The sequence below is a fragment of the Paroedura picta genome, chromosome 16, assembly GCF_049243985.1.
Source record: "Paroedura picta isolate Pp20150507F chromosome 16, Ppicta_v3.0, whole genome shotgun sequence".
Lineage (NCBI taxonomy): Eukaryota > Metazoa > Chordata > Lepidosauria > Squamata > Gekkonidae > Paroedura > Paroedura picta.
The window spans coordinates 10,237,346-10,258,925 of NC_135384.1; the positions used below are offsets into that span (position 1 = coordinate 10,237,346).

Below are 21,580 nucleotides of genomic sequence, written 5' to 3' on the forward strand. Positions count from 1 at the left end.
ACAATGGCATTTTTACATGGTTTAATTTGACAAATAAATTTACACCAGGACTATAGAAAGATCTCATGGAGTGGGGAATGGGGATATAATACAATGTAATTCTGCATGTCCTTTATCTATTCTGTTCTTCTTTTCTGTATACTTTTACATGGAAAATAAAAAAAGAGATTTTTTTAAAGCATATAGTCAGTTCCATAGTGGAGAATGAGTGATCAATTACTGCATTTTAACCACCTCCCTATAACAAAATTGGGGAAGGCACTGGCAAACCACCCAGTATTGAGTCTGCCATGAAAACACTAGAGGGTGTCACCCCAAGGGTCAGACATGACTTGGTGCTTGCACAGGGGATACCTTTACCTTTACCTTTATAACGAAATAAGCTACTTCAAAAGTGATCTTTCGTATGTATCAGATCGCCTGTAGATGCCAAAACAAGGACTCAATTTGTCACATGCTATTTTCTAAAATAAATTTGGAATGATCTCTAAGTGAAAATCTGAACATTTATGATCTTTAAGTTAGGATTTCTTTCAGGTAAAATCATTCCTATTTGACATATTTGCTGGTGTATAAGACTACTTTTCCCCCCTGAAAAACATGCCTCCAAGTGAGGGGGTCGTCCTTTACGCCGGGTGCACTTCAGTACTGTAATGTAATGTAATAAACTCTATATTTAGAGTGGAAATGTTGGGGGGTCATCTTATACGCCCAGTCGTCTTATACGCCAGCAAATACGGTAAATGGCTTTATTAAAAAGCAACTGCAAAAACTCAAGGAGATTGTAACAAACACGATGGATTTAGGTCAAAGTACATATTTGAGAAGATGGAATTTTGAATTTCTATCAGAATAAAAATGAAGTATAGGCTTATACAGATTCCTGACCAACACTGAAGTTTTTAATTCTTCCTCCTCACTATTTGTTCCCTCTTGTTCAACTCAGGTCTAAACACAATGATGTAACATTTAGGGGCAAAGATGCAACCCAGCAACCCAGCAGTGGAAGCCAAGATAGAGAAGATCTCTACAGCTGCCATGTATTTCCCCTTGGTGCTCAGGTAGGTTGGAACAAAGGATAACCAAACCATGCAAAACACCAACATGCTGAATGTGATGAACTTGGCTTCATTGAAACTGTCAGGTAACTTCCTGGCCAGGAAAGCCACCATGAAACTGACACAGGCCAAGAAACCCATATACCCCAAAACAGAGTAAAACATGGTAGAAGATCCCTCGTTACATTGCAAGATGATTTCTTCAGTCATTGAATGCACATCAGCTTCTGGGAATGGGGGAGAAACTCCCAACCAAAATCCACAAATGGCTACTTGGATAAGTGAGCACGAAAGAACAATATAGTTGGCAAAGGCTTTCCCCACCAATTTCTTCATCCTGGATCCTGGTTTGAGGCTCATAAAAGCCAGGACTACAGTCACTGTCTTTGCCAGCACACAAGATAGAGAAATGGAGAAGATGATGCCAAAAGCAGTTTGTCTTATGAGGCAAGTCACCCTCCCAGGCTGCCCAATAAATAGCAAGGCACAAAGGAAGCAGAGCAAGAGGGAGAGAAGAAGGCCATAGGTGAGGTTGTGGTTGTTGGCTCTGACGATGGGTGTGTTGTGGTTCCTCATGAAAATTCCAAAGATCAAAATGGTGAGCCAAGAAAATATAAGTGCGAGAATAGCTAAACTGATCCCCAAGGGGTCTTCATAAGACAGGAAGCTGAAATCCTTTGGAATACATGAATCCTTGTCCGGGTTTGGATATTGATCTCCTGGACATTTAAAACATTCATCCATGTCTGGAAATGAAAACATTATTTTTGAATTTTCTCAAACTTCCAAATATCATTTATCACATTGTTTTATATGCAAAAAAAAAAGAAAAAAGGATCATGTAGTGACCAGATGGCTGGGATAACATTATGAAGATGAAGATTTGAAAATGGCATGAAATTAATTTAAATCTTCATCTTCAAGTATTTAAAAGGCTTCCATATGGAGGATTGAGCAGAGTTTCTCTGCTTCTAAACTGGTTGTAATTCATGAGACCCCCCATCTCCTTGCCTTTTTGTATTGGAAGCATTCTGGTTTGTGCCTATGCCTCCATCCCCCTCCTGTAAAGGCTTACTCACCAGAAGAGCAGGGGTAGAAATATCTCCTCCTTGACAAAATAACTAAGTTTTTAACAATTTCTATGACCTTACAGAGCTTGTATGATACAGGGATCAGAATGTTAAACTGGCCCATTTTTCTTTTTATTCCCTTACATCTTTTTCATTAACCCATTTTATACCACTGTATAAACATTTATACAAAGAAGAGGGTGGCGGGGAAGGGACGAATTTTGATTTCATCTCTATTGTTTTTTGATACTTGGGTTAAGGGAAAACAGTGCAGTTTTATTTTTAATGGGGAGACAACATGTCATAACCTGGAAATCTGAATAACAACAGTGGCAGTGGTGTCTATAGATCTATCAAATTTCTACAAAACCAACACTTTCCTAAGCAGAGTTACAGCTGGCCGAGCCCAGAGGCATGATCTCTTACCTTTCTGGTTTGCAATCTTTCCTCTTGTACATGGAATACAACTGTAACAACAGAATGGCTTCCCTTCCTGCCTTCTCTTACTGTAACCCGATTGGCAACTCTCCATACATAGAGAAGAAGGCAATTTCTGGTTATTACATGGGAAAAATAGATTATTGCTATTTAGGAGAACATATCTGGGAGTTATCATTTTGAAGGACTTATATTCCAGATGGCTACCTATGTTACTGATATTGCCTAGAATTCACACACTTTATATTTAAGCTACATTCATGACTTGAAGATAAATTCCATTGTAGATTTGTGTATCCACATTTGCATTTTGGTGTCAGAAATCACTGTGCTTAAAAACTCTCACTAACTATTCCCAGCACCCAAGGGAAGCTCAAAGAAGTTCTCATTTTTTAGTTCATCCCAACTTTTTGTCTGTTGAATAATTAACCTCTGTTCTGAAAATTTTTATCAGGTCACATTTTTGTGAAAAGTGGGAATAGCTTAATATCTTCAGAACATTCCGTTCATTTATATTAGGCATGAACATTTGGATATTGCCTCTCATCTGAAAACTATTTGACTATCCCGTTATTGAGCAGATAATGTTAAAGTCAGCAAATCCAGAATGAATTCAGGAGGCTTCTTCTTAATTGTCCTCCTGCAGGTTGTTCAACTCTCCTACGAATAAGGAATTGCAGGAAATTAGTTTCCCAGACAACCTGATCCCCAGAGGAATTAGCAGACTATCATGCCATCCTATACTGAAATTTCCCTCCAACTTCTTGTGATGTGCTTTTGACAGCTGAAGAGGCTCATTCTTGAACTTTGCAGACCCTGGCCTGGACCTTGGATTCCAGTCTGAACCCTCTCCTGAACTACAATCTATTTTGGATTAATATTTATCGTTGCTAGTTTTTCTTCTTGTGCCCTGGAGATAAGGTTAACTGCTGAGAGGTTATTCAAATTGGACATCCTCATCCAATTTCTTGAGATTTCATGAATCTTTTGTAGACAGGAAGTCCATGGTTGGCTGAAACATCCATGACATTTGGAGAAAAAGAATGTTTTTCCAGAATTCTGTGATTTCTTCCCCATTTTCACCCAGAGTAAAATAAATAATTCATTCAGAATGGAAGCACTGCCAGGTTATCTCACCTCAGGTCCTACCTCTTTAAATCGGCTGTGCCACGAGATGGATTGATCATGAATGGTGAGTAGGTTGACTTCAGAAGCATGGGGGTCCAATCTTCCTACTTTCACTTTGTGAAATGATTGGTTGGAAAAAGTGAGCAAGTTGACTATATCGAACCCCTCGACTAGTTCCCTGTCCTCATCAAAGGAAATTTTGTCCCCAGCACTGTTGTTAAAGGAGAGATCTCTCAGAAAATAGTGCATCTGAAATTGATGAAGAAAAGAAAATGTGAACATTTTTAAGAAGTGCAAACGGATAAAGTGTGGCTGAGACTTACCGGAGGCTGCCTGTTGATGTGGCAGAGGGCTGGCTGGAGGGTCGATGCCACCGTCCCAGCGGCTCTTGTGCTGCAAGAGCATCATGGCAGTGGCACATTCACGGCAACAGGGCATGGCGGTTCCCATGGCACCTTCAAACAGCACACACACATGTGCATGAACACAAACACATACCCTGTATAAAGCTTTCCAGGATAATACATTTTTTTTCAAAAGGGACCAGAGCCTTGTGAGGCCTTGATGCACGACTACAGTTATTTCATTAAATTGATGAAAGTGAGTAGAACAGATCTGTAAACAAGGACAAAGGGGAGAGAACCACATGGTGAAATGGTTACCTGATAATAAAAGCTGCAGGAAGAATTTCATCTAATTTCTAAAGCTGATCAATACGGAGAGAATAGAGCAGCCGGGACACACCATGGCAGCATGTTCATAAGTCTTGGGGCTGCTGCAGCCTGGAGGAGCGGCAGAGCTTGGGCACGCCTATTTAAGGCACCATGTACCAAGCCCCTGACTCTTGTCCCTGGTTCAATGGCAGACAGCTTCCCTCCCTCCTACTCAGTTTTGAAATTGTTGTGTTAGTTATCATCATAGCTGCAGGGATTTGCCAGGAAAAAGATGCGCCCATTTTCCAAGTGACCTGGGGGTTGGTGCCTTTTGGCTCCCCCTCAAATGGTCATTTCCCAGTTAGAGCAGGATTCTGGGAAGCAGGAAGATCTGAGTTCCTGGCTGGGAATAGGGGGTGACTGGCAGGGCAGGCTGTCTTCTCATTGGTTGCCAACCCAGTTAAAATGTTAAATAAAAGATGTGGCCATTTCAAAGCCAAAGAAATCTGCATCACATCTCCTTGCAGCCAACATGTGTCACTGCAAGTCAACAGTCACCCCGCCACCCCAAAAAGACCTGCAGAGGGCTGCAAGATTGTATGCCTATTTTTATTGGCACACAGAACACAAAATCAAAGTCAGACTTTAAGAAGAGGCAGAGGGTGTGAAGACATTGTTTGAATTAAAGGTGTACATCCTCAAATTCAGTGATAATCCAAAGTCATGTGTTGAAATGTTCTGGCAAAAAATTGCAGGGGAATAGATGACTAGTAACTTTTAAAGAGCCAACAAATCTCAATTTCCTTTCCTCCCTATTTTTCAGCAGGTAAAAGAAGGAGGAGCATGTGCCCATGCCACTACTCTCAAGCAGATGTCATGGTAACAAATGTATATTTGGACTTCTCATTGCATCACTGCATATCGCTATTACCTGCCATGGCTGTGGATTCTGTAGATTCAGTATCCTTCTATCGACATTATCTCTGTGCTTGTGCTGCCATGATTGCATGGCATGGAACGCATGTGCCACAGCATAGACAGCATTGTAGATGTTGTAGCTCTGGCCAATCATGTCCATTTCAAAGAATAACTTTGAAAGGCTTTCCAGCTTCTCTGCTCCACTGCAGGTTCTCTCACCTTCCTTGCTACCAAACTGAGTTGGAAGCATACAGCTGAATGCCTCTTTCCAGAAGTCTCTGATGAAACCATCTTCTTTTATCTGAAAATGTTTTCTGGTCTGAATAAAATCCTGGAATCCTGGTACTTCATTTGAATGAACGCTGAAGGATAGAGCTCCGTGGATATCTTGTATGTCCCAACTCCTTTGATAAATAAATGATGTCAACATCATTTGAACTGTCATTATCCACACTTTACCTTGAGGCTCCAGGGTCACCATTCCCATTGTTGGTAAATATAATAGCCACCTTAAATGGATCATATGTTCCTCATGAACAATGACAACATTCGCATTGCTTTCCATGACCACACTGTATGTTGACTCCAACAAATTGATGAAGTCAAAAAGGTTACCAAGGTAGAATGTCTTGAGTCTTTCTAAGAAGGCAAAGCAGATGCCACTGAGAGGGAAAACTGCTAGTAGTGTCTGCACAAACCTTTCTCCAATGTCACCATCTGCTGTAAGGACTCCAACCCACACCCATCTGAAATGCAGCAGCAGCTGGAGAATCCCTGCATACTCATAGGCTTCATTGGGGACCATTTTGTAGATGGACACGGATTCTGCTTTATCACTCTTTCTTGGAATGGAGCCGTAAGTGAACTATGGAAAGACAAAGTGAATGGGTAGGTGGAGAACAGTCTAAGCTGTTTTGGACCCCATTGGGGAGAAAGGAGGGCACAAATGAAGTGAATAGATAGATATATGGGAGGGATCAAGGGTCAGAAACCTCATGCACCCATGCCAATTGCTGGAAGTCTAAGGATGTGTTTATTAATAAACTACACCTTTGTACAGATGGCATTTGGCTGCCATCCAACAGTCAGTGCCTTTATATATATATACACATACATACATACATACATACATACGTATATATATATATATATATATATATATATATATATATATATATATATACATACATACATACATACATACATACATACATACATACATACATATATATACACACATGATATTTTTTAAACAGCAAAACTCTTAGGCATAAAGCCCAAGTTAAACCTGCTTAAAGGATTCAGTTAGACATCTCCTTGATAATTTGATTCAAAAGCATTCACATTCTGAGTATTTGCATTTGTGGAATGTTTGCTTAAAACATACTAGCTGACTGGGTAGCTGTGCCTGTTTGGTGTAGTGGTGAGAGCCTGTTCAGTGCAGTGGTTAGGAGGGCGGACTTCTAATCTGGCATGCCAGGTTCGACTCCCCCACATGGAGCCAGCTGGGTGACCTTGGGCTCGCCACAGCACTGATAAAGCTGTTCTGACCGAGCAGTAATTTCAGGGCTCTCTTAGCCTCACCCACCTCACAGGGTGTCTCTTGTGGGGAGAGGAAAGGGGAGGTGACTGTAAGCCACTTTGAGCCTCCTTCGGGTAGAGAAAAGTGGCATATAAGAACCAGCTCTTCTTCTTCTGCTTCTGCTTCTATGCACATACTATATTGGTTTCTTCCATCATATGTACCCCACGATCTTTAACGTATCGACTCAATAGAGTAAGACGACTAGGCTTCTTTGTGGTTATACATTTGGTGCTACTAACAAGTCCAAAGCAATTGTCATGTTGAGACATATGGAGAACTGGGTGGACTGGAATAAGCATTGGGAGGTTGCATCTAGTAAACACAAACAACCCCATGCATGATTCTCTTGGAAAAACACACAAGATTTCAAGAGGGCCCAACTGGGGAGAATAAAAGCAAGTCACAGAACTTTCCCTGTGTGTTTTTTTTGTGTCCAGTGTTTAAGTTAACTTTACATGGGATGTGTTGGGATAACCCCTCCCTCCATTTTCTGCATTTCAGGGGTCAACATGAAGGCCAGAGAAGTTAGTGTAATGGATCTTCCTTGACATATAAAAGAATCTTGAGCTGATTCTGCATGGGTGAGAAAGACTGAGAGGGTGGTCATATGGCAGTGGGACTAATCCCCGTTTCCACATTACATTGGCACTGGGGGGGGGGACTCTTCCAGCCCCCCATTGTCCCGCTTTAAGGGAACTTGGATATCTTCAGCATTTTCTGCATTTCAGGGGTCAACAGGACTTAGCCCATTGGAGGCCTGTGTGGTCATGGGGGCCATCTTACAGAGGCCTGGAGGGGACTGAAAATGCCGACATTCAGCTCTGTGGCACTTCATGGTGCTGTGGGGCTGAATGGGGCAATATCACCTGCCTGGAAAAAAACACAGAACCAGCCAACCCCCCCCCCCACACACACACACACACACATACAGCAGAACCTTCCTCTGTGTCTGCATCTGGTAGGATGCAGAAGTCTAAGGTAGTCACCATCCACCACTGAAACATGCCCCCCATGGTGCCTTAGGAAGCAGTGGGGTATACTGTTCGGCTGCAACACCCCAGCAGCGGCTTGCTGTGGCTGCCACCATGTGGAAAAGACCTCTGTGATTGTTTTAAAAGCCATTTTTAGCAAAACAAAAAAAACTCTCCTTGTGCAACCATTTATCCTCCAATGTGTTCTGTTATGGAAGATTATCAAAAATTTAGGCCCCTTCTCAGTTCCAATGCTTATACTGCAGTTTCAACTTTGGAAAGGCAAAAATCACTTTACTTATTCATCATCTATTCCACTACCTGTGGAACTTTGAAGAGGCCCAAGATGTCTGCTATGTTGAGGGATGTTTCACTGTAAAGGGCTCCGATGACTGATATCAGGTTATTCTGGGTACCACACTTGAAGTTGGGGACGAATATGTTGTGTGTTGAAAGAAGTTCCAGTGTGCCACGATAGGTCCACCATTCATTGTAATAACTGTCATAGATATTGAAGCCCAATGTGATGTTGGGTAAGATCTGATGATTGCTATTGATCTCCTCCACAGCATAAAGCAAAGCCAAAATATGTTGATAGTTTTTAGTCAATACACTGGAATGAGAATAGTATACAGAATCACAGTGAAATTTTTCAGAGAAGAATACTCTTATTGCACATTTTTAATTAGGTGTAGGTTTCATATATTGCTTACAGTGGGTATTCTGTCTGATTGTTAAGCCCGTGTCTGAAAATTCTGTTAAAACATTCATTTGAAAACATTAATAGGCTTCGAAGAATCCAGTCCACATTCAAGTCAAAGTCAATGGTAGTTTCAAAGCAAACAGAAGAAGAAGAAGAAGAAGAAGAAGAAGAAGAAGAAGAAGAAGAAGAAGAAGAAGAAGAGTTGGTTGTTATATGCCACTTTTCTCTACCCGAAGGAGGCTCAAAGCGGCTTACAGTCGCCTTCCCTTTCCTCTCCCCACAACAGACACCCTGTGGGGTGGCTGAGGCTGAAAGAGCCCTGATATTCCTGCTTGGTCAGAACAGCTTTATCAGTGCTGTGTTGAGCCCAAGGCCACCCAGCTGGCTGCATGTGGGGGAGTGCAGATTCAATCCCGGCTTCGAAGGTTAGAAGTCTGCACTCCTAACCACTACACCAAACTGGCTCCTGCATTGCAGTGCTCCTGCTACTTTTCTTTTCCAACATAAAAACTTTCCATAAAAATGATTGACTCTGGCAATCAATCTCACAACAATCGCTAACAACAATCCAAAATCAGACACATTCATTTGAGCAGAATTCATCAGTTTTATAGTCCATCACTCGGAAATGTTTCCTTTCATGTCTTAAATCAGAAGAATTTACAAGCAAGATTGAATTCCTAGGAGAAAGCAAAATGGTAAGATTACATAAAACTGCATACCATCTCTGGGAATCACTGGGTATATTATTCAAATACAATTTAAACTTTAAAAGCCACTGAAATTGCTGAAAAGAGTTGCAAAAAGGATTTGGTGCAGTGAGACTGCAAAAGCAGCTCACTCCTTTTTTTACAGCTTTGTTGCCACTGTTCTTGTTTTCTTCTCAGATCTATTGGACCTGGAAAAAAGGGATTTCCTAAATATCTGCTGCCTGAATCCTTTACGGCTACTGGAATCTAGTGGTGTTTTTTTTTTTTTTTTTTTGCAAAACCCAAATTTGTTTGGGTCCACTAGACCCAAACGGAAAATGCCTGGATGAAATGTGTGCATTCCTAATCCCTAAAACCAAATGAAGGAATTGAAATGCCCCTTCCTAATTTAAGGCACATTTCCTAAATGGAACATGCTGTCTACTGAAATCAAATGCAATCAATTACACTTACATAAGTTAACAAGAGAAATAATGCCTTACAGGTTCTCACCAATCTCTGACTGACGAGGGTGTTGACTGAAGTCATTCTCAGCAGGAGGCAGTATGAATTGGGAGGTCATGCCACCGATGATGAGGTCCCCAGTTTGAAAATAACTATGAAGAACGGGGAGAGGATCACCAATGGTACATTCCTCGATAAGCCTCTGACATGCTACATAGGACAGTAGCAAAAGCACCAGAGCCATGTGCCTAAACACAAGTCTTTCCTCAACACACAGATTGCCTGGGTTCCAAATTATTCATACAGTCGCCAGTTCCACACCAGAGTGATATGAATGGTGATTCGTCCTATGAAGAAACTATACTGGAGCCTGCCTTATAAATCCTGTGAATGAAGCACCAGAATGCTCAAAAATTGCCTGCCTGTTATGCTTTGCTTTAGGTCTCACTTATTACTCCACAATTTTCAAATGTTTACTGAATCTATCAAGTAATGTCAGGGGTGGAAGAATTAATCACCACAATTTTGATAATTATACATGTTGAAAGACAAGGGCAGAAAAAGTTTGGAATCTCTTGTCAGTTCGAGTTCACTCTACTCTGTTAGCATAACAGAAAAAGAGAATAAATTTGCTCCCAAGATCTGAAACTTCATGAAACATTTTCTTGTGACATAACAAAAGATAATTTAGATACCGTGCATCTCCAGGAAGAGATTCTGATACTCCTGTATGGAATAATGTGTCAGAATAACTGTCATTTTTCCCCAAGTAGTATGGAAGAATGAAAACGACTTTGAAAAGGAGTATTTTGTTTTATTTATCTATTTTCTTAGATTGTTATACCACCCTCCCATACAGCCCAGGGTGGTTTACATGGGAACTTTGTGGGAGACATGGATCGTTACATATTAATAACAGTGACAACAATACATCAATAACAATTCCGACAGTAAATATAAATTTAACAGGTTACCATAATTAACTCATTGAACGATCCCAACAGAACATCTTTAACAAAGCCCTTAGGGAGGTCAGAAACGTTCAGATTATGGAGGGTATGATTTGAGGGGGACCACTGGATGTTTCAATGTCAGATTAACCTCAGTCAAATGCCTGGTGGAGGAGCTCCCTTTTGCAGGCCCTGCGGAATTCTGGGAGTTCAGGCAGGGCCCTGATCTCTTCATAACTTATATTTATACACTTTCCTCCTTTTCATCTCAGGAAGGCCTAAAAAATCATCCTGCTAATTAAGATTTGTCTACATCACTTCATCATCAATGAATTTTATTCTTATCAAGTCTAATCTGAGGATAATTAATGCAAACAACTGAAGTAATGAATAGGCAACATAGATATATGAACAAAACCTGAAAAATGCCTGTCTTTGTATGGGTGTAAACCCACACAAATCACCACTTCTCAACTTTGTTTTCTTCAAATACAGAAAAGATTCCCACTTATACTTCAGTCTTTCCCTGTCAATATTTTCCTCCCCAATTAAATTAGTTTAGCGATAAACATATATTGAGAGACTCATCCTGCTGGTGACCTCTCTCACCCCTGAAATGTACATGATGAAAATGTAAGCAATAGTGGAGCTTGTATACTGATGAAGGAGGGTGGATGGTAGAAGATGCAGAGTGGAATGATCTCAACATGGAAAGGAGAGTGCCCCCCCCCAAAAAAGGGCATAGTGGGAGGATCTGAGGAAATCTGTATGTTTTTAAATTACCTTCAGTTTGGAAGTGAAACAAGGGAGGGGGGGAAATTAAAACAACAGTGCCTGAAATCTGAACTGACTGCTGAAGGGGAAAAACCACTTCAGAATGGAAAACTCCCCGAATGATATGCATGGTGAAAGTGAAGGAAAATCCAGAATGAATAAGCAACATGAACAGGGAATGAGAAGGAAAACATCTATGTATAATAGGCAATTTGATGTAAAACCAAAATCAGACATCTGGTGAGCCAAAGTTTGGCCACCCATGTTGCAGGAGATCCTAGTAGAAAGCCAGATAAGATTCTATCAGAAAAATCAAGTATTGACATACATTGAAGTTTTTAATTCTTTCTCTTTACTAGCTGTTCCCGCTTGTTCATCTCAGGTCTAAACACAATGATGTAACATTTAGGGAAAAAGATGCAACCCAGCAACCCTGCAGTGGAAGCCAAGATAGAAAAGACCTCTACAGCTGCCATGTATGTTCCCTTGGTGCTCAGGTAGGTTGGAACAAACGATAACCAAACTATGCAAAACACCAACATGCTGAATGTGATAAACTTGGCTTCATTGAAACTGTCAGGTAACTTCCTGGCCAGGAAAGCCACCATGAAACTGATACAGGCCAAGAAGCCCATGTAGCCCAAGACACAATAAAACATGGTAGGTGATCCCTCATTACATTCCAAGATGATTTGTTCAGTCATCGAATGCATGTCCGCTTCTGGGAAGGGGGGAGAGACTCCCAACCATATAGCGCAAAGACCTGCTTGGATAAGTGAGCAGGAAAGAACCATATAATTGGCAAAGGCTTTCCCCACCAGTTTCTTCATCCTGGATCCTGGCTTGGTGCTCATAAAAGCCAGAACCACCGTGACAGTCTTTGCCAGCACGCAAGATACAGCGATGGAGAAGATGATGCCAAAAGCAGTTTGTCTTATGAGGCAAGTCACCCTCCCAGGCTGCCCAATAAATAGCAAGGCACAAAGGAAGCAGAGCAAGAGGGAGAGAAGAAGGCCATAGGTGAGGTTGTGGTTGTTGGCTCTGACGATGGGTGTGTTGTGGTTCCTCATGAAAATTCCAAAGATCAAAATGGTGAGCCAAGAAAATATAAGTGCGAGAATAGCTAAACTGATCCCCAAGGGGTCTTCATAAGACAGGAAGTTGAAATCCTTTGGAATACATGAATCCTTGTCCTGGCTTGGATATTGATCTTCTGGACATTTAAAACAGTCATCCATGTCTGGAAATGAAAACATTCCTTCTGAATTTTCTCAAACTTCCAAATATCATTTATCACATTAACTGTTTTATATGCAAAGAAAAAAGCCAGGCTGATGTAGTGACCAGATGAAGATTTGAATATGGAATGAAATTAATTTCAATCTTCATATTCAAGTATTTAAAAGGGTGCCATATGGAGGATGGAGCAGAGTTGCTCTCTCTTGCCCCAGAGGGGCAGAACAGATCCAATGGGATGAAATTAATTCAAAAGAAATTCCGTCTAAACATCAGGATGAAGTTCCTGACAGAGCAGTTCCTCAGTGGAACAGGCTTCCTCAGGAGGTGGTGGGTTCTTCATCTTTGGAAATTTTTAAACAGAGGCTAGAGAGCCATCTGACTGAGAGGCTGATTCCGTGAAAGTTTAAGGGAGTGGCAGGTTATAGTGGATGAGCGATAGGGTTGTGAGTGTCCTGCATAGTGCAGGGGGTTGGACTAGATGACCCATGAGGTACTTTCCAACTTTATTATTCCATGATTCTATAATTCTAATATTATACTAATATTAAATTATGAGAAGACAAGACTCCCTGGAAAAGATATCAATACAAGGAAATGTTGAAGGCAGGAACAAAAGAGGAAGACTCCAAATGAAAGGAATTTCATCCCTAAAGGAAGCCTTGGTCCTCAGTCTGCATAACCCAGACAAAGTAGTTAATTAGAAAATGTTTTGGAGGTCATTAATTCATGGTTGCCATAAGTGAGAAGAAACTTGGTAGCGCTTAATGCACAGGTGCATTTTTCTTATCTAAGGACTGGATTTCTCTGCTTCTAAACTGGTTGTAATTCATGAGACCCCCCATCTCCTGGCCTTTTTGTATTGGAAGCATTCTGGTTTGTGCCTATGCCTCTATCCCCTCCTGTAAAGGCTTACTCACCAGAAGAGCAGGGGTAGAAAATATCTCCTCCTTGACAAAGTAACTAAGTTTTTAACAATTTCTATGACCTAACAGAGCTTGTATGGTACAGGGATCAGAATGTTAAACTGGCCCATTTTTCTTTTTATTCCCTTACATTAACCCATTTTATACCACTGTATGTCATAAAAATTTGTAGAAAGAAGAGGGTGGTGGGGAAGGCACACATTTTGATTTCATCTCTATTGTTTTTTTGTTACATGGGTCAAGAGAAAACAGAGCAATTTTATTTTTAATGGGGAGACAACATGTCATAACCTGGACATTTGAATAACAACAGTGGCAGTGGTGTCTATAGATCTATCAGAGTTCTACAAAACCAACACTGTCCTAAGCAGATTACATCTGACCGAGCCCAGAGGCATGATCTCTTACCTTTCTTGCTTGCAATCATTCCTCTTGTACATGGAATACAACTGTAACAACAGAATGGCTTCCCTTCCTGCCTTCTCTTACTGTAACCCGATTGGCAACTCTCCGTACATAGAGAAGAAGGCAATTTCTGGTTATTACATGGGAAAAATAGATTATTGCTATTTAGGAGACCATATCTGGGAGTTATCATTTTGAAGGACTTATATTCCAGATGGCTACCTATGTTAATGATATTGTCTAGAATTCACACACTTTATATTTAAGCTACATTCATGACCGGAAAATAAATTTCATTGTCGATTTGTGTATCCACATTTGCACTTTAAAAGAGCCTCTTGTAGCGCAGAGTGGTAAGGCAGCCATCTGAACGCTTTGCCCAGGAGGCTGGGAGTTCAATCCCAGCAGCCGGCTCAAGGTTGACTCAGCCTTCCATCCTTCCGAGGTCAGTAAAATGAGTACCCAGCTTGCTGGGGGGTAAACGGTAATGACTGGGGAAGGCACTGGCAAACCACCCCGTATTGAGTCTGCCATGAAAATGCTGGAGGGCGTCACCCCAAGGGTCAGACATGACTCGGTGCTTGCACAGGGGATACCTTTACCTTTACCTATTTGCACTTTGGTGTCAGAAATCACTGTGCTTAAAAACACTCACTAACTATTCCAAGCACCCAAAGGAAGCTCATTTTTTAGTTCATCTCAACTTTTTGTTTGTTGAATAACTAACCTCAGTTCTCAAAATTGTTATCTGGTCATATTTCTGTGAAAAGAGGGAATAGCTTAATATCTTCAGGACATCCCATGCATTTATACTAGACGTGTATATTTGGATATTGCCTCTCATCTGAAAAATATTTGACTATCCCGTTATTGAGCAGATAATGTTAAAGTCAGCAAATCCAGAATGAATTCAGGAGGCTTCTTCTCAATTGTCCTCCTGCAGGTCGTTCAACTCTCCTACGAAATTTATTTCCCAGACAACCTGATCCCCAGAGGAATTAGCATACTATCATGCTGTCCTATACTGAAATTTCCCTCCAACTTCTTGTGATGTGCTTCTGACAGCTGAAGAGGCTCATTCTTGATCTTTGTAGACCCTGGCCTGGACCTTGGATTCCAGTCTGAACCCTTTCCTGAACTACAATCTATTTTGGATTAATATTTATCGTTGCTAGTTTTTATTCTTGTGCCCTGGAGATAAGGTTAACTGCTGACAGGTTATTCAAATGGGACATCCTCATCCAATTTCTTGAAATGTCATGGGTATTTTGTAGAGAGGAAGTCCTTGGTTGGCTGAAACATCCATGACATTTGGAGAAAAAAATGTTTTTCCAGAAATCGGCGATTTCTTCCACATTTTCACCCATAGTAAAATAAATAATTCAAACAGAATGGAAGCACGGCCAGGTTATCTCCCCTCAGGTCCTACCTCTTTAAATCGGCTGTGCCACGAGATGGATTGATCATGAATGGTGAGTAGGTTGACTTCAGAAGCATGGGGGTCCAATCTTCCTACTTTCACTTTGTGAAATGATTGGTTGGAAAAAGTGAGCAAGTTGACTATATCGAATCCCTCGACTAGTTCCCTGTCCTCATCAAAGGAAATTTTGTCCCCAGCACTGTTGTTAAAGGAGAGATCTCTCAGAAAACAGTGCATCTGAAATTGATGAAGAAAAGAAAATGTAAACATTTTAAAAAATGCAAACGGATAAAGTGTGGCTGAGACTTACCGGAGGCAGCCTGTTGATGTGGCAGAGGGCTGGCTGGAGGGTCGATGCCACTGTCCCAGCGGCTCTTGTGCTGCAAGGACGGCATGGCAGTGGCACATTCACAGCAACAGGGCATGGCGGTTCCCATGGCACCGTCAACCAGCACACACACATGTGCATGAACACAAACACATACCCTGTATAAAGCTTTCCAGGATAATACGTTTTTTTTCCTGAAAGGGACCAGAGCCTTGTGAGGCCTTGTGAGGCCCTGATAATAAAAGCTGCAGGAAGAATTTCATCTAATTTCTATAACTAATCAATATGGAGAGAATAGAGCGGCCGGGACATACCATGGCAGCATGTTGATATGGCTCGGGGGCTGCTGCGGCCTGGAGGAGGGGCGGAGCTTGGGAACAGCTATTTAGGGCACCATGTACCAAGCCCCTGACTCTTGCCCCTGGTTCAACGGCAGACAGCTTCCCTCCCTCCCACTCAGTTTTGAAATTGTTGTGTTAGTTATCATTGTAGCTGCAGGGATTTGCCAGGAAAAAGATGGGCCCATTTTCCAAGTGACCTGGGGGCAGCTAACTGAGGTTGGTGCCTTTTGCCTCCCCCTCAAATGGTCATTTCCCAGTTAGAGCAGGATTCTGGGAAGTAAGGATATCTGAATTCCCTGCTGGGAATAGTGGGGTGACTGGCAGGGGAAGCTCTCTTCTCATTGGTTCCCAACCCAGTTAAAATGTTATATAAAAGCTGTGGCCATTTAAAAACCAAAGAAATATGTATCACATCTCCTTGTAGCCAACATGTCCCACTGCAAGTCAACAGTCACCCCGCCATCCTAAAAAGACCTGCAAAGGACTGCAAGATTGTATGCCTATGTTCACTGGCACTCAGAACACAAAATTAAAGTCACTATTACCCGCCATGGCTGTGGATTCTGTAGATTCAGTATCCTTCTATCGACATTATCTCTGTGCTTGTGCTGCCATGATTGCATGGCATGGAACGCATGTGCCACAGCATAGACAGCATTGTAGATGTTGTAGCTCTGGCCAATCATGTCCATTTCAAAGAATAACTTTGAAAGGCTTTCCAGCTTCTCTGCTCCACTGCAGGTTCTCTCACCTTCCTTGCTAAGAAACTGAGTTGGAGGCGTACAGCTGAATGCCTCTTTCCAGAAGTCTCTGATGAAGCCATCTTCTTTTATCTGAAAATGTTTTCTGGTATGAAGAAAATACTGGAATCCTGGTACTTCATTGGAATGAACGGTGAAGGACAGAGATCCATGGATATCTTGTATGTCCCAACTCCTTTGATAAATAAATGATGTCAACATCATTTGAACTGTCATTATCCACACTTTACCTTGAGGCTCCAGGGTCACCATTCCCATTGTTGGTAAATATAATAGCCATCTTAAATGGATCATATGTTCCTCATGAACAATGACGACATTTGCATTGCTTTCCATCACCACACTGTATGTTGACTCCAACAAATTGATGAAGTCAAAAACGTTGCCAAGGTAAAATTTCTTGAGTCTTTCTAAGAAGGCAAAGCAGATGCCACTGAGAGGGAAAACTGCTAGTAGTGTCTGCACAAACCTTTCTCCAATGTCATTATCTGCTGTAAGGACTCCAACCCACACCCATCCGAAATGCAGCAGCAGCTGGAGAATCCCTGCATACTCATAGGCTTCATTGGGGACCATTTTGTAGATGGACATGGATTCTGCTTTATCACTCTTCTTTGGAGTGGAGCCATATGTGAACTATGGAAAGACAAAGTGAATGGGTAGGTGGAGAACAGTCTAAGCTGTTTTGGACCCCATTGGGGAGAAAGGAGAGCACAAATGAAGTGAATAGATAGATATATGGGAGGGATCAAGGGTCAGAAACCTCATGCACCCATGCCAATCACTGGAGGTCTGAGGGTGTGTTGATTAAAAACTACACCTTTGTACAGATGGCATATTGCTGCCATCCAACAGTCAGTGCCTATCGTATATATATACATGATATCTTTTAAACAGCAAAACTCTTAGGAATAAAGCCCAAGTTAAACCTGCTTAAAGGATTCTGCTGTCCTCACTGTGGGTGTAACAATATCAATAATATGTTCAGTTAGACATCTCCTTGATAATTTGATTCAAAAGCATTCACATTCTGAGTATTTGCATTTGTGGAATGTTTGCTTAAATCATACTAGCTGACTGGGTAGCTGTGGCTGTTTGGTGTAGTGGTGAGAGCCTGTTCAGTGCAATGGTTAGGAGTGCGGACTTCTACTCTGGCATGCTAGGTTCGATTTGGCACTCCCCCACATGCAGCCAGCTGGGTGACCTTGGGCTCGCCACAGCACTGATAAAGCTGTTCTGACCGAGCAGTATTATCAGGGCTCTCTTAGCCTCACCCACCTCACAGGTTGTCTGTTTTGGGGAGAGGAAAGGGGAGGTGACTGAAAGCTGATTTGAGCCTCCTTCGGGTAGAGAAAAGCAGCATATAAGAACCAGCTTTTCTTCTTCTGCTTCTATGCACATACTGTATTGGTTTCTTCCATCATATGTACCCCACGATCTTTAACATATCGACTCAATAGAGTAGGACGACTAGGCTTCTTTGTGGTTATACATTTGGTGCTACTAACAAGTCCAAAGCAATTGTCATGTTGACACATATGGAGAACCAGGTGGACTGGAATACGCATTGGGAAGTTGCATCTAGTAAACACAAACAAGCCCATGCACGATTCTCTTGGGAAAACACACAAGATTTCAAGAGGGAGAATAAAAGCCAATCACAGAACTTTCCCTGTGTGTTTTTTTCGTGTCCAGTGTGTAAGATAACTGTACATGGGATGTATTGGGATAACCCCTCCCTCCATATTCTGCATTTCAGGGGTCAACATGAAGGCCAGAGAAGTTAGTTTCATGGATCTTCCTTGACATATAAAAGAATCTTGAGGTGATTCTGCATGGGTAAGAAAGACCAAGATGGTGGTCATATGGTAGTGGGACTAATCCCCATTTCCACATTACATTGGCACTGGGGGGGGGACTCTTCCAGCCCCCCTTGGTCCCGCTTTAAGGGAACTTGGATATCTTCTGCATTTTCTTATGCATTTCAGGGGTCAACAGGACTTAGCCCATTGGAGGCCTGTGTTGTCATGGGGGCCATCTTACAGAGGCCTGGAGGGGACTGAAAATGGCCACATTCAGCTCTGTGGCACTTCATGGTGCTGTGGGGCTGAATGGGGCAACATCACCTGCCTGGAAAAAAACACAGAACCAGCCATCCCCCACCCACACACACACACACACATACAGCAGAAACTTCCTCTGTGTCTGCATCTAGTAGGATGCAGAAGTCTAAGGTAGTCACCATCCACCACTGAAACATGCCCCCCATGGTGCCTTAGGAAGCAGTGGGGTATACTGTTTGGCTGCAACACCCCAGCAGCGGCTTGCTGTGGCTGCCACCATGTGGAAAGGACCCCAGTGATTGTTTTAAAAGCTATTATTAGCAAAACAAAACAAACTCTCCTTGTGCAACCATTTATCCTCTAATGTGTTCTGTTATGGAAGATTATCAAAAATTTAGGCCCCTTCTCAGTTCCAATGCTTATACTGCAGTTTCAACTTTGGAAAGGCAAAAATCACTTTACTTATTCATCATCTATTCTACTACCTGTGGAACTTTGAAGAGGCCCAAAACGTCTGCTATGTCGAGGGATGTTTCACTGTAAAGGGCTCCGATGACTGATATCAAGTTATTCTGGGTACCACACTTGAAGTTGGGGACGAACCTGTTGTGTGTTGAAAGAAGTTCCAGTGTGCCACGATAGGTCCACCATTCATTGTAATAACTGTCATAGATATTGAAGCCCAAAGTGATGTTGGGTAAGATCTGATGATTGCTATTGATCTCCTCCACAGCATAAAGCAAGGCCAAAATATGTTGATAGTTTTTAGTCAATACACTGGAATGAGAATAGTATACAGAATCACAGTGAAATTTTTCAGGGAAGAATACTCTTATTGCACATTTTTAATTAGGTGTAGGTTTCATATATTGCTTACAGTGGGTATTCTGTCTGATTGTTAAGCCCGTGCCTGAAAATTCTGTTAAAACATTCATTTGAAAACATTAATAGGCTTCGAAGAATCCAGTCCACATACAAGTCAAAGTCAATGGTACTTGCAAAGCAAACAGAAGAAGAAGAAGAAGAAGAAGAAGAAGAAGAAGAAGAAGAAGAAGAAGAAGAAGAAGAAGAAGAAGAGTTGGTTGTTATATGCCACTTTTCTCTACCCGAAGGAGGCTCAAAGCGGCTTACAATTGCCTTCCCTTTCCTCTCCCCACAACAGACACCCTGTGAGGTGGGTGAGGCTGAGAGAGCCCTGATATTCCTGTTTGGTCAGAACAGCTTTATGAGTGCTGTGTTGAGCCCAAGGCCACCCAGCTGGCTGCATGTGGGGGAGTGCAGATTCAATCCCGGCTTGCGAGGTTAGAAGTCTGCACTCCTAACCACTACACCAAACTGGCTCCTGCACTGCAGTGTTCCTGCTACTTTTCTTTTCCAACATAAAAACTTTCCATAAAAAATGATTGACTCTGGCAATCTATCTCACAACAATCGCTAATAACAATCCAAAATCAGTCACATTCATTTGAGCAGAATACATCAGTTTTATAGTCCGTCACTCGGAAATGTGTCCTTTCGTGTCTTAAATCAGAAGAATTTACAAGCAAGATTGAATTCCTAAAGGTAAAGGTAAAGGTATCCCCTGTGCAAGCACCGAGTCATGTCTGACCCTTGGGGTGACGCCCTCTAGCGTTTTCTTGGCAGACTCAATACGGGGTGGTTTGCCAGTGCCTTCCCCAGTCATTACCGTTTACCCCCCAGCAAGCTGGGTACTCATTTTACCGACCTCGGAAGGATGGAAGGCTGAGTCAACCTTGAGCCGGCTGCTGGGATTGAACTCCCAGCCTTATGGGCAAAGCTGTCAGACGGCTGCCTTACCACTCTGCGCCACAAGAGGCTCTTTGAATTCCTAGGAGAAAGCAAAATGGTAAGATTACATAAAACTGCATACCATATCTGGGGATCACTGGGTATATTATTCAAACACAATTTAAACTTTAAAAGCCACTGAAATTGCTGAAAAGAGTTGCAAAAAGGATTTGGTGCAGTGAGACTGCAAAAGCAGCTCACTCCTTTTTTTACAGCTTTGTTGCCACTGTTCTTGTTTTCTTCTCAGATCTATTGGACCTGGAAAAAAGGGATTTCCTAAATATCTGCTGCCTGAATCCTTTACGGCTACTGGAATCTAGTGGTGTTTTCTTTTCTTTTCTTTTCTTTTTTGCAAAACCCAAATTTGTTTGGGTCCACTAGACCCGAACGGAAAATGCCTGGATGAAATGTGTGCATTCCTAATCCCTAAAACCAAATGAAGGAATTGAAATGCCCCTTCCTAATTTAAGGCATATTTCCTAAATGGAACATGCTGTCTCCTGAAATCAAATGCAATCAATTATACTTACATAAGTTAACAAGAGAAATAATGCCTTACAGGTTCTCACCAATCTCTGACTGACGAGGGTGTTGTCTGAAGTCATTCTCAGCAGGAGGCAGTATGAATTGGGAGGTCATGCCACCTATGATGAGGTCCCCAGTTTGAAAATAACTATGAAGAACAGGGAGAGGATCACCAATGGTACATTCCTCGATAAGCCTCTGACATGCTACATAGGACAGTAGCAAAAGCACCAGAGCCATGTGCCTAAACACAAGTCTTTCCTCAACACACAGATTGCCTGGGTTCCAAATTATTCATACAGTCGCCAGTTCCACACCAGAGTGATATGAATGGTGATTCGTTCTATGAAGACACTATACTGGA

At 41.9% G+C, this 21,580-nt stretch overlaps 2 protein-coding genes across 2 annotated transcripts; both read right to left on the bottom strand.

Annotated features, from left to right (window-relative positions):
* Positions 1-902: 902 nt before the first annotated feature.
* Positions 903-9,796, bottom strand: LOC143825149 (vomeronasal type-2 receptor 26-like). Its single transcript, XM_077313173.1, has 6 exons — positions 9,717-9,796; positions 8,143-8,434; positions 5,279-6,130; positions 3,704-3,943; positions 2,555-2,681; positions 903-1,804 (listed from the first exon to the last, which is right to left on the bottom strand). The coding sequence occupies exons 1-6, from the start codon at positions 9,794-9,796 to the stop codon at positions 903-905; spliced, it is 2,493 nt and encodes an 830-aa protein (XP_077169288.1).
* A 1,944-nt stretch (positions 9,797-11,740) lies between these two features.
* Positions 11,741-21,330, bottom strand: LOC143825150 (vomeronasal type-2 receptor 26-like). The gene is made up of 7 exons (XM_077313174.1): positions 21,251-21,330; positions 19,368-19,659; positions 16,604-17,455; positions 15,399-15,626; positions 14,697-14,813; positions 13,973-14,099; positions 11,741-12,642 (listed from the first exon to the last, which is right to left on the bottom strand). Exons 1-7 carry the CDS (start codon positions 21,328-21,330, stop codon positions 11,741-11,743), a joined length of 2,598 nt encoding a protein of 865 aa, XP_077169289.1.
* Positions 21,331-21,580: the final 250 nt, after the last annotated feature.

Coding starts and splice junctions, on each gene's coding strand:
- LOC143825149 (XM_077313173.1), bottom strand. CDS start 9,796: ATGACCTCCCAATTCATACTGCCTCCTGCTGAGAATGACTTCAGTCAA. Junction 6,131..8,142: donor GCCTCTTCAAAGTTCCACAG/GTAGTGGAATAG, acceptor GTCTTTCCATAG/TTCACTTACGGCTCCATTCC. Junction 1,805..2,554: donor AAAGATTGCAAACCAGAAAG/GTAAGAGATCAT, acceptor TTTCATTTCCAG/ACATGGATGAATGTTTTAAA.
- LOC143825150 (XM_077313174.1), bottom strand. CDS start 21,330: ATGACCTCCCAATTCATACTGCCTCCTGCTGAGAATGACTTCAGACAA. Junction 19,660..21,250: donor TCAGAGATTGGTGAGAACCT/GTAAGGCATTAT, acceptor TTCTCATTCCAG/TGTATTGACTAAAAACTATC. Junction 15,627..16,603: donor AGAATCCACAGCCATGGCGG/GTAATAGTGACT, acceptor CATCAATTTCAG/ATGCACTGTTTTCTGAGAGA.